The 12,270-nt window shown below is 56.1% G+C and overlaps 1 protein-coding gene across 3 annotated transcripts in view; it reads right to left on the bottom strand.

Moving 5' to 3' along the window:
* Positions 1–12,270, bottom strand: part of AKT2 (AKT serine/threonine kinase 2) — a 41,391-nt gene that overhangs the window by 16,562 nt on the left and 12,559 nt on the right. Inside the window, exons 1-2 of one of the 3 annotated variants that reach the window (XM_056135659.1) lie at positions 6,967–7,104; positions 6,049–6,178 (exon numbers count right to left, since the gene is read on the bottom strand). In XM_056135659.1, the coding sequence (XP_055991634.1) occupies positions 6,049–6,094 (46 nt within the window). In that variant the 5' untranslated portion in view covers positions 6,095–6,178; positions 6,967–7,104. Of the gene's footprint in view, positions 1–6,048; positions 6,179–6,711; positions 6,731–6,966; positions 7,105–12,270 lie in introns of those variants that run through there. The other 2 variants (XM_056135660.1, XM_056135658.1) reach the window with 2 other exon arrangements.

The raw sequence follows: 12,270 nt of genomic DNA, 5'->3' as shown, positions 1-12,270 counted from the left end.
TATAATCCATCAGATTAAGAAAATGAAGAAAAATCTTTCGTCATCCACTCAACTGAAAACATGCACCTGACAACATGCAACACCCTTTCTTTTTCGGTTTTGTTTTGGCCATACCCAGCAGTGCTCAGGGGTCACTGTGCTTAGGATTCACTCCCAGCAGTGTATGGGCACCATATGGGGATTGAACTCAGGTCAGTTATGTGCAAGGCAAAACACCCTCCCCACTGCACTCTGGACCCAGTGCAACACCCTTTCATGATACAAATATCAGTAAGCTAGGAATAGAAGGGAATTTCCTCCACATGCGTCTATGAGAAACCCACAGCAAACATCGCCCTCAGATGAGGAACAAGGCAGAGGCCTGCTTTCGGAGGCCCTGTTACACATTGTCCTGACGCTTCCAGCCAGAGAAATGGATTAGAGGCATTCAGCCCAAAGAGCAAAAGCTCTCTGCACGTATGATTCTACCTAGAAAAACACCAAAGAGCCACCAGGTTATCATGAGAGCAGTGCTTCTAAACCAAGCGCCTTATGTTTCCCTGTGGGCCCCAGAACCATCCTTGGGGGCCCCAGGTGAAAGTCATGGAAACAGGAACCAGGGCACTATACTAGGGGCCAATCACTGGGGCAGCAGGGCCAGGGGAAGGAAACCAGACCAGAAGTGGGCCACAATCAGAAAAATGGTTGAGAAACACTGTATAAGAGCTAATAAGGTAAAATCAACACACAAAAATGTTGTCTGTCTCTCATTCTTGTCTTCTTGGTTTGTGGGCTGTACACAGTTTGTGGTGCTCAGAGTTAATCCTGGTCTTGTGCTCAGGAGTGACCCCTAGACCCAGGTCAGTCCCATGCAAGCAAGTGCCCTACCTCCTGTTCTATTACTCCAGCCCTGAAAAATATTGTATTTCTATAGACCAGCAATAACAAAATTAAAAACAAAAAAAAGATTCCACTTACAATAAGGAAGTGAGAGACTCATTAAAGGCAACAAAATATTATTTTAAAAAAATTAGGGAGTTAAATAAATACAAAGACTTTCATGATGGGTTTGAAAATCCAATGTTGTTAGCGTGGCAATACTACCCAGAAGTCATTTTGAGATCAACCCACTCCCAGGTCCAATTCCAGTGTCTTTACTGCAGATATGGAGAAGCTGATCCTTAAACTGAATGATACTGAAATTGGCAGGGCTCCCAAACAGCCCAAACAACAATAAAAAGAAAATAAAAAAGGCTAGAGCAATAGTATAGCGGGTAGGGCGCTTGCCTTGCATGTGTCTGACCTGGGTTCGATCCCAGCACCCCTGTCCCCTGAGCACCACTCCCAGAATAAAAAGGAATAAAATAGAGCTGGGAATAGCTCAGTGGTGGAACACTTATCTTGCTTATTATGTGAGGCACTGGGTCCGATCACTGACATAACAAGGTTGAAAAAAAAAAAGAGATGCCTCACTTCCCATTTCAAAACTGACTACAAAGCTACCACAACCGACTCACTGAGGTGGGAGGAGAGACATTTAGACCAAAGGGCAAGAACTGAGTCAGGACCGGGGAGGGCGCTTGCCTTGCACACAGTGCACCCAGGTTAGGTCTCTGGCATCCCAGATGCCTTCCAAACCCACCAGGAGTGATCCCTGAGCACAGAGTCAGAAATAAGCCCTGAGTTATCACTGGGTGTGGCCCCAAAACCAAAAAATTAAAATTAAAAAAGAACTGAGAATCTAAACACAAATTTCTAACTCTATGGTCAACTGAGTTTCCACAGGGGTACTAGACCTTCCTAGGGAGAAAGAACAGTCTCTGCTGTAAACCGTGGGGCAAATGAATATCCAGATTAAAAAAGAGCTGGACACCCCACCTCAGCCTCCACACAGAAATTAACTCAAATTCAGGGTCAAACTATAATGTAGCAGGCAGGGTGTTTGCCTTGCAAACCAACCCAGGTTCAATCCCCAGCACTTCATATAATCCCCTGGGTCCCATCAGGTCCCAGAGATCACACCCCAATCAGCCGTGTTCAAGGCAAGTGCCCTACACACTGTACTATCGCTCTGGCTCCAACAGGGTTTTCTTTAATGAAAACATTCAGGAACTAGACAAAGCTGGTGGTTACACAGACTGTGATGCACTAAAGGTCATTCATTTCGTATTGAGCTTATTTCACTCTAATTTTAACAACCAAAACAAGACTAGAAAACTCATCGATCTCAGTAAGGGGAGCAGCGGCTGCCTGAGAGGGGGCAGTGAGAATGAACTTGCTCTCTACACCTTGATCTGAACACAGTTCTGGGGTGAATTGAAGACTCAAGTATACCCGAGTTGTCTTTACATTGGTAACATACAGGGAGGGAAAAAAATAAAGCAACTCAGGCAGAAAGAACATTTCACATCAACTCCATCTGATAGACTCAAAGGTTCCTTTACTCGTGCAGGCTCAGAGCTGCCCACCTCAGTCAGCACTGGTACTGGGGCCTTGTGAGTGACTGACCCCCACCTGTCATGATCTCCCTTCCTGTCTCCTGGTGCAGACTGTGCTGCACCCAGGAAGCATGTGGGCCAGGCCCAGAGAGCACTGTTCCAGAGTCCAAGCCCCCAAGCTGCCAAGAAACTCAGGCACATCATGCTTTTTGCCAAGCAAGACACAGGAAGTGAGCCGGTCAATTGCAGAGCTCATGCTGGCACAGAGTGGGCACTCTGCAAACCTGGCTTCTATTCTTTCAACTGCCAACAGTGGGGTGCAACAACACAGGAGCCAGCACAACTGCAGTCAGCAGGGTCCCTGACCCGGAAGGCCCAGGAAAGTGAATGCACTCAGGTATCGAAAGTGCTAACTCAAAAGCAGGTGTGTCTAGATCGACGTAAAGCCACCAGGAAGGGTCGGATCAATAGTACTGGGGGTAGGGAATTTTCCTTGTATGTGGCCAACCTGGGTTCGATCCCCAGCAACCTATATGGTCCCCCAGCACTGTCAGGAGTGATTCCTGAGTGCAGAGCCAGGAGTGACCCCTGGGCATCGCTGAGTGTGCCCCCATCCCCCCCCCCCCCAAAAAAAACAACAACCAAGAACAAAGCCACCAGAATCACTGGACAGACTTCCACCTGAAACTGTTCTTCAGATCCCTCCAGGGTTACCTGCACCCCCATCACCAGTGAGTCCCAGAACAGTCCAGGAGCTCAGGCACAACTTACAGACAGCATCCCCTACCACACACACAAAACCCCAACTATGCACTCGGCAGTCAGCCGAGCACTCGGGCAACACTGCCCTGAGCACGCTGAGTAAATCCCTGCCCTCAAAGGGCGGGCCATAGGCTGTGAACCTATTCTGCATGAAACCAAGGCTCAGAGAGATGTCAAAGCCTGTCCAAAATCATACCGAAAGCAAGTGGCAGAGCCAGGATAAGAACTTTTATGTTTATTAAGGCTAAAAATTCCCTGCCAAAACTTCCAAATTCTGGGGCTAGAGCAACAGTACAGTGGGTAAGGCGCTCACCTGACATGTGTCCAACCTGGGTTCGATCCCTAGCATCTCACAGGGTTCCCCAAGCACCATCAGGAGTAATTTCTGAGTGCAGAGCCAGGAGTAACCCCTGAGCATCAGTGGGTGTGGTCCAAAAACAAACAAAAAAGGCTGGAAACAGAACCAAAGCGACAGTACAGCAGGTACAGCACTTTCTTGCACATGGCCAACCTGGGCTCAATCCCCATCACCATGATTCTCCAAACCCACCGGGAGGGACCCCTGAGCAAAGAGCCAAGAGTACGCTCTCAGCACAGCCAGATGTGACCTCCAAACAAAAGACTGAAAACAACCAATGCTGGAAGGGATGGGGAAAAAGGGAACCTCATTCGGTATTTGTGGGAACGTTATCTACATTAGCCTTTATGGAAAACCGTATGGAGACTACTCAAAAGCAGGAATAGAATTCCCATATGAATGCCAAGAAGTGGAGCTTCCCAGAGATTAGCATCTATTCCTCTAACACTCAAAAATAGTAAAATAAAAAGGCATGTGCACACCTAGGGCCAGTGAGACAGTGTAACAGGTAGGGCACTTGCCTCCCATGTAACTGAGGGAGGAAGGAGGGAGGGAGTTAAGGAGGGAGGGAGGGAGGGTGGGGGGAGGGGAGGGGAGGGGAGGGGAGGGGAAGGGAAGGGAAGGGGAGGGAAGGGGAGGGGAGGGGAGGGAAGGGAAAGGAAGGGAAGGGAAGGAGAGGGGAGGGGAGGGGAGGGGAGGGGAGGGGAGGGGAGGGAAGGGAAGGGAAGGGAAGGGGAGGGGAGGGGAGGGGAGGGGAGGGGAGGGGAGGGGAGGGGAGGGGAGGGGAGGGGAGGGGAGGGAAGGAGTATGTTCACTGCAGTGCCAGTACAGTGAGACATGAAAACAAAGAAACTATGGTATTCATATACACTATGCCATACTATGTTCTGTAAGGAAAGATGAACTCATTACGCTGTGACAAGGACGGAACTGGAGCGCATCTTGTTAAGCAAAGTCAGAGGAAGGAGGGGAAATACCAGGTCTTACTTGTTTTTGGGATAAGGAGAGAGAGAACAAGGGAATATACAGGACCAAACAATGACAAACCCTTGACCTTGTACTGCAAATTGATTACCAAGCCCTGGGGGGAGAGATGAAGGGGGCCTAAGGGCGGAACCAGAAAAGACACAAGGGCAGTGATGGGGGCGTCAACGGACGCAGGAGTTTTTATATCAGTACCATAGACTTTCACATTAGGGTAACTGTTTCACCTAAACTATCACAAAAATATACATAAACCCAGCACACTAAATGTCTCATTTCTCCAGGCTCCAAACATCTACCAGCACAGCCAGCTCAGGTCACATTCTGGCACACAGTACCCTGAGCACCAACAGTCTGGGGAGTCAAATCCCGGGTCCGCTCTGGGGCCCAACACAGCTGCCCAGCTGTTCCCAACACACAGGCCAATCCACTGCTCCAGAAGCACCCCCGCCCCCTTCACCCAAAACAGCTTCCTGTGCCCTGTCCCCAACCTTCCCCTTGCCACTCCATTCTTTTCTCTCGGGTAGGTCCTCTCTCAAAGGGAGCAGGGGCCAGGAGCTGCCCACAGTACATCTCAGTGTGAGGGCCAGGGTTCGGTGCTGTGCGGGGCCTTGGGACGGGGGGGACCTACAGGACCACCCCAGCAGTGCTCAGGTGCGGGTCAGGCTTGCATGCGCCCCCCACATTCCTCCCCATCACAGTACCACTCACCACCTCATTCCGTGTCTGCTGACTTGTTTCCTATGTATCCCCATGTCCAGCACAGCGGGTAGGGCGTTTGCCTTACACGCGGCCAACATGGCCGACCCGAGTTCGATTCCTCCACCCCTCTCGGAGAGCCCGGCAAGCTACCGAGAGTATTCGATATGCCAGACACAGTAACAACAAAGTCTCCAATGGAGACGTTACTGGGCCCGCTCGAGCAAATCGACGATCAACGGGAGGGCCTTTACCTTTTACCCCATGTCCCACTGGGAAAGTCACTCCATGAGGTGTGTCATCCCACACAACTCACACCCGGCATAATTTGCTCTAAGAACTAGTATTCAATATGGCTTTGCCATGCGCCTCTCCCTCTAAGCCTCAGTTCCTACAGCCCTAAAATGGGGCTCTCGGGGCCAAGGAGACACTCACGAAGTGAGACACAGGCCCCAAGTCTCAGCACCCCAGCACCCACCTCCCCCTCCCCAGCACCACAGCACCCCTTGGTATAGCCCTGTGAGCCCTTAAGCCAAGCCCACGCCAGCCCCTCTGCGTGTGGCCCCCATTTTCAGTAGCAAAGGAGGCCTGCGGGAGAATGCTGCACCGTGGCAGAACAGAGCCTGGTGCCTGGTGAGGCTGGAGACTCAAGCCTCCCGCCCCAGGTGCCCACAAAAGGGCCTGGAGCTCCAAGAAGAGCCAGCCCAGGCAGGCGGGCCCCGCTCCTGGGATGGTAAGGACCCTGCCCGTCGGCCTCTCAGGGCACCTCTGCCAGGAATGGGCGCCGTGGGGGAAGGGGAGCCTGGGACAGGAGGCCACGGCCCTTACCGCGCTTATGGAGCCAACCTTCTTTGATGACGGACACCTCATTCATGGTGGCAGCAGGACGCACTGTCACCTTGCTCGGCACAGCTCAGGGCAGCAGGACATGCAGGAGGCGTGGTAGACAGATCAGTGTCTGCAAGAGAAGGGCAGAGCAGGTCAAAGGGGGCCTCACTGCAGGCACCAGCGGTAGGCTCCTCTGTGACCTGTGTCCCGACAAACCCAGCCTCGGTGCGGGCAAGGCCTGACCCACCCCTCAGAGTCCTACCCTGGAGGAGCAGGGCTTCCTGGCCTGTACAGGCCACTCATGCGGAAGAGAGCCCCCCAACCTACCTTCACTCCCGATGGGGCTCCACCCCCCATGTCACTGCCATGCCCCAACCTGAGGTAACCTGGGATGAATCAGACAGCCCAGAGCACCCGAGGGAGAGCGCCCACAACCAGCATCTCTCACATGCGCACAGCACTTGGCGCTAACCTCACACACTCCACCGTCCACGCTGCTCTCACGGGCCACTTTCCTGCCCGCTCTCTCTCACAGACCCCCTCCCGTCCTCTCACCCGCCCCCCCCCCCCCCCGCACACACATCACACACAACACACTTACACACACACCCTCACTCTCACTCACACACTCACTCCAGCTCTGGGAACTCGGAAGCCTCCCACCTGGCCCACAGCAACACGGGCAGCCGCCCCCGGTACCTCCTCACAGCCGCGCTAGATCACGAGCACGCAGCGACCTCCCGCAGCCGCACCGGCCAGGGGCTTGAAGCGTCCTGCCCGAGCCCGGGCCTCAGGCCTCAGTGCGCAGGGGCCGGCAGCCGGCAGACTGACAGACGCCGGGCCCGCTGCTCGGCTCAGGTTCCCGGGCAGGCGGAGGGCGGGCAGGAGGGCGGGAGGCGGCCGCCCGCTGGGCTCTACCTGCAGCCACAGGCCTGGCCAGGGGCCAGGGAGTCCCAGGCGCCTCGCGCCTCTCCCGGCCTGAGGTTATTTGCGGACAGCAGGTCAGGAGCTAGGGTGGCCCCCAGAGGAGCGGCAGCTGGCTCCAGGGGCACCGTGGGCATCAGCTTTCTCTCGTGCCCCAGGGGAGCTGGGAGGCTGGGCGCACTCCCGCCTGGCATGTGACGGTGGCACGCTGCCCGGGCTGGGCAGAGAGAAGGGAGGTAAGTGGGAGGAAGCAGGAGCAGAGACAAGATGGAAAGTGACGGGGAAGTAAACAGCAGGGTGAGAAATCACGTTCTGGACTCCGAGCGGCAAAGGCGGGGCCTGAGTAGCAGTGGGGCTCCCTCCCCCGCAGGCGGCCCCACGGGAAGGCTGATCTCAGCCCCAGGGCTGTCCTCCCCACCACAGACCCCCGACCTGTCCCTCTCAGCAGTGATGACCCTTAAACGTGGCCAGTGGCCTCCCATCTGCCTCGGGCAGAGCCAAACTCCTCAGCTTCCTATATAAGACCTTCATGAGGGGCCCCTCCTGCACCCGCCACGCCACCCTGCAGCTTCCTCCAATGCCTCTCTAGCCCCCAACCCTGACCTCCTGGGCTCTCACCCCCGTATTCTGTCTAACCTGGGCTTTTCCTCCCCATTCAGACTTCCCAGGGCACCCAGCCACCCTGCCCAGAGACACCTGAAGCATTCAGCAAAGGCTAATGCTCGCGCCCCTGGAAACGTTCGCACCTGGCACTGCCCGCCTCCCACGCCCCTTCTCCACCAGGCCCCTGTCACTCAGGCCTCCCTCTCTTCGTTCCGTGCCTTCTCCCCCTCCTGGGACCTCAGCGGAGCCAATGCCACCGCCCAGAAACTCTCCCGACCGCAGAGGCCACACAGGGTACACTGTGCTCCTCCTCAGCCTGTTCTCGCACGCCTGGAGCCCGCACAGCACCTGGGTGTCTACCGGAGAACACAGGGAACAAGCCCACAGATCCCAGGACCAGACAGCGCCGCAGAAACGCCTCGGGGCTCTCCGCACGCCTCCCAGCTGCTCTGAGAGGTGCCACGCTCCGAACACGCATCGGGCAGACAAAGAGCCGCAGGCCTTTTCGAAGCTCCTGCTCCAGCGAGACACGCCGACAACACGCAAATACGAGTAAGGCTAGAGATGCAGAGGCACTGGGTAGGCAAACCACGTGGGGAAAGGAGATGGAAAGGGGGAGCCGCGCCAGCCACGCCGGAAGGGAGGAGCATGCCAGGCAGACGCGCTGGGCACTTGGCAGCATGAGGGCACGTGCGCAGCCCCGGGGGCAGCAAGGAGCTCGGACAGTGCAGCCACTGGGATGAGGGAGAAAACCGAGGGCTCAGGCCTGCCTGTCCATGGTGGGCAGGGAGGAATTCCTCCCCAAGTCGGCCCAACGCCACCCCTCACGCCGCCACTGGTACCAGCTTGGTGCCCACTAGTCCAGGGCTGGGATGGAAACTCGGGAGTCCAGAGGCTGCGAAGAAAAGGACTGGGGCCTGGTGTCCAATCTGAACTCTCCCTCCCCAATGGCCCAGGGACCTGGCCTCTCAGGGCTCTAACGACTTCACAACACAAGGTCTGGGCCTGGGGCCCCGTAAATGGCCACCCGTGTGGCTGCCCGGGTCAGAGAGGGCAGCACAGGGCTGTGAACCCTTGCCAGCTGGGTGGTCTTGAGCAGGGTGCCGGAGCACCCAGAGTCACCTCTGAACTCCTCACAAGGGTGCTGTCGGGCAGGAGTGGGGCCAGCGGGGGGGTGAGGGGGTGACAAGGGGGCGGGGGGAGCATTTACCTTGGTCTCCTGGCAGAGGCTTGCCGCGGAGGCCCCGCCCCCAGAGCCACCTCTCACATTCTCACTCCAAGGCTCAGGCGCCAGCCACAGTGAAGGGGGAGGAACTGCTAGGTTCCCTGTGTCCCGCCTGGCTCCCGCGCGCCTATCCTCCCACTGAGGGTGGCGCCTCGGCTGAGGTGTCTGTGACGCAGGGTGCAGTGATGAAACGCCAGCCCCGCGGCCAAGAGGACGGCCTGCTCGCTGGGGGACGCCCAGGCGGGAGGACCGAGCGCTGTCTCCGGAAGCCAGGTGAGAGCACGCAGGGGCCTGCCCCGGCTGCAGGGAGCACAGCCCTGGGTCTTCCTTTGCCTGCTACTTCCTTGTCACGGCCGGGACCAGAGTCTGGCGAGAGCCACAGATGTGAATGGCACGGAGAGGCGAGCCACCTGGGAGGCAAGGTTAAAAGAGCAAGGGCACCCACGCTCCTGAGAACACACAATCTCATTAGTTCCAGGGAAAGGGCAGATTAAAACCACCCACCGGCCACGGCTCAAGTCTTTCAACGGCCAATGCCAAGTGTTGACAAGGACATGAAAGAACTGCTACTGGTGGGAATACGAACTGGTGTGGCAGCGATGGGAAATTATCTGGCGAAAGGAAGACTCGAGGAGGCCCCACTGTGGCCCCGCAACCTGCACCTCCCAGGCAGAAATGTTTACTCAGTGTTCTCCACAGCAGTGCTCCTCAAGACCCCGGGCCTGTAAACAGACCAGGGATCCATCCCTGGGAGAACAGATAAGCCCACCAGGGTCACTTCCTCCAGCAGAGCCCCAGAGCCCTGCCCTGCAGCGGCAGGACACAGTGGGCACAAAGCGACACCAGTCAACATGGCACTTGCTGTTGAGGGCAGGGCTACTCTGCTCCCAAAGATTCGAAGCTGGCAGAGCAGTGACACTGGGCAGGACAGGAGGCAGTGCCTGCTGGGATTTCATAGGGCCCTGCTTTACAGTCACAAGGTACACTGCACTGCACAGAATGAACTTAGAATGATGCTATTCTGTGTTTTACGACAAACATAGGAACTATTTTAAAAAGCACCTGAGGGGGCTGGAGAAAAAGAACTGAGGTTAAGGCACTTGCCTTGCATGTGGCCGGACCTGATTCAATCCCCAAGCACTGCCAGGAATACGCACTGAGCCATGCCGGGCAAGTCTCTAAGACAAATGAGGCATGTACTCCTGAGAGTCAATATACGGGTGAGCTGGAAATGGGACTCCTGGCTCCCAGGCTCCCCCCCTGACTGGCCCCTCAAGAAGGGGAGGCCACCAATGACCGAAGAACCCAGGGGCTGAAGAATCCAAATCCCAACCCAGGCACTGCAGCTCTTGGGCCACGAGGCCGCAGGCCAGTGCTCCCGGTTCATTCCCATCCGTGCTGGGATCCTGCTGAGGACAGCCGCAGCCCAGAAGCGAGCAGGCAGCACACTTCGAGCCCCCAGGCCTGGAGGCTGCCCTGCTGCTCTAGAGTTTGGGGGTCCACTTAACTCCACAGAGGGGAGCTAAGTGGGAACAAAAATCAGAGCAGCTTGCTGTGAGCAAGGTGGGGAGCAAGGTGGGCACTGGGAGAGGAACTCCTGAGGGTGGGCTGTCCTTGCGAGGCTTTGCTAGGGTGAAGGGCCCACTCCTGACTGCGCTGTGTGTGTGGGGGGGGGTCCCCCAGGGATTCCAAATGCTTTACCTGAGCTCCAGCCCTTCTGAGTCATCTCCAAAGGTTCCTGCTATGCTCTGGTGTGGGAGCCACATGCTGAGGTGCTCAGGAGTGGCCCCTGGTGGTGCTGCGGGCCCACATGTAGTGCAGGGGATTAAACCAGGGTGGGTAGAATGCAAGGCAAGTGCTTTTGCCCCGATACTATCTCTCTGGCCCTGGCCTGAGCTCTCTGGCCCTGATTCTAATGACCGAACACATGGAGCAGCACTGACTTATCGTTCTAGCAAACTCTCCACAGGTTATTTTAAATGCCCTATGATTATTCCCTCTGACTTGGGGGTCTATATTCCATAACGGACTCCTCTCTCCTCACAGTGCTGGGGTCAGGGCCCTGGGCATCCAGTTCCTATAGACCCCACTGGTCAGCACTCTGGAAAGGAGCTGGGCCTACGAAAGGAGCTTCCGCTGGTTCCTCGGCTGCAGGGCTGGGGTCATGGCAGAGCTCTAGTACCTGTCCCATCACCCATGTTCCACTGAGGGCCCTGTGACCAGGGAGGCAGCACCCTCCTCAGATCAAACCCTCCCCAGGCCCCAAAGTTATTACAGAAGACCCAGGGGAGGAGAGAGAGTACAGGAGTGAGGTGTGTGCCTTACATGCCACTGGCCCCCTATTGGTTCCCTGAGCACTGCCTGGAGTGACCCATGCCAGGGCCAGAAATAGGCCTGAGCACTGATGGGTCTGGCTCTAAGCCCCTCCCTGCAGCTAAAGAACCCCAGGAGCCTATGAGGACTGCACAGTTCCCTCAATTTCTCCAAACGCACTCTATTTCAGGGTGCCTGCCTGCTGCAGCTGCTCAACCACATGAGGACACCCCAACCTCAGGGCCCTTACACATGCTGCCTCCTCCCACCACCACATGTAACACATCCAAGGCCCCACCCTTCCATCTTCAGTCTCGTCATGGTTTGGTTTTGTTTGGGGAGACACACCCAGTGATGGTAAGGAATGACTTCTGGCTCTGCACCCAGGGATTACTCCTGGTTGGCTTGGAGGGACCATATGGGGTACTGAAGTCAGCCACATGCAAGGTAAGTGCCCTCCCCACTGCACTGTTGCTCTGTACCCTCTGTTTGCATGTTCCCTTTAGCTCCCAAGACCATTTTTTGTTCATTTTCAGGCCACACCTGAGCTCTGTGCTCAGGGATTACTTCTAGAGGGGCTTGGGGAGCAATTTTCTGTTCAAAGGAGCACCAGAGGTCACTCCTGAGCAGGGTCAGGCCTCACTCAGAGCACCACTGAATGTAGGCAAAGTGCCTCCCACCCCACCTAAAAAGAGACCCGCCAACAGACACTGTGGCATGAACTGTAGAATGAAGCCGTGGCCAGACCAAGTCAGAAACAAACTCAATTCCTTTCCTCATCATCCATCAAGTCCCCTTTCTCACGTGCCTGTGCTCTGAAAGGGGCTTGACGCCACACAGCACAAGTGGGTCTCAGAGGCGAGAGGCACAGCAGAGGCTTCGCACTGCCCGGAGCTCAGGACAGTTGGGGTGGGTGTTCCTGGGTGAGTGAACCCCAGGGAGCCGACCACCTCCCCTCTACTCCGAGTCTCCCCTACAGCTCTGAGGCCAGACAATGGGGTGGGAGAGGCAGCGTGGTAGAGGTGGGAAGGAGGAAACAACGTCCTCACTGGCCACAAAACTCTGACCTGGTCCTGAGTTCCGTGCCGCACTTTTAGCCCAATGGGGAAGTAGGAAACACTCCTTCTCAGAAGAGACATGTGGCAGCACGATGCGGC

This window comes from Sorex fumeus, unplaced genomic scaffold (assembly GCF_029834395.1).
Source record: "Sorex fumeus unplaced genomic scaffold, SorFum_2.1 ptg000122l, whole genome shotgun sequence".
NCBI lineage: Eukaryota > Metazoa > Chordata > Mammalia > Eulipotyphla > Soricidae > Sorex > Sorex fumeus.
The sequence above is the reverse complement of the archived record's forward strand: the minus strand, read 5'-3'. Positions and strand labels throughout refer to the sequence as shown.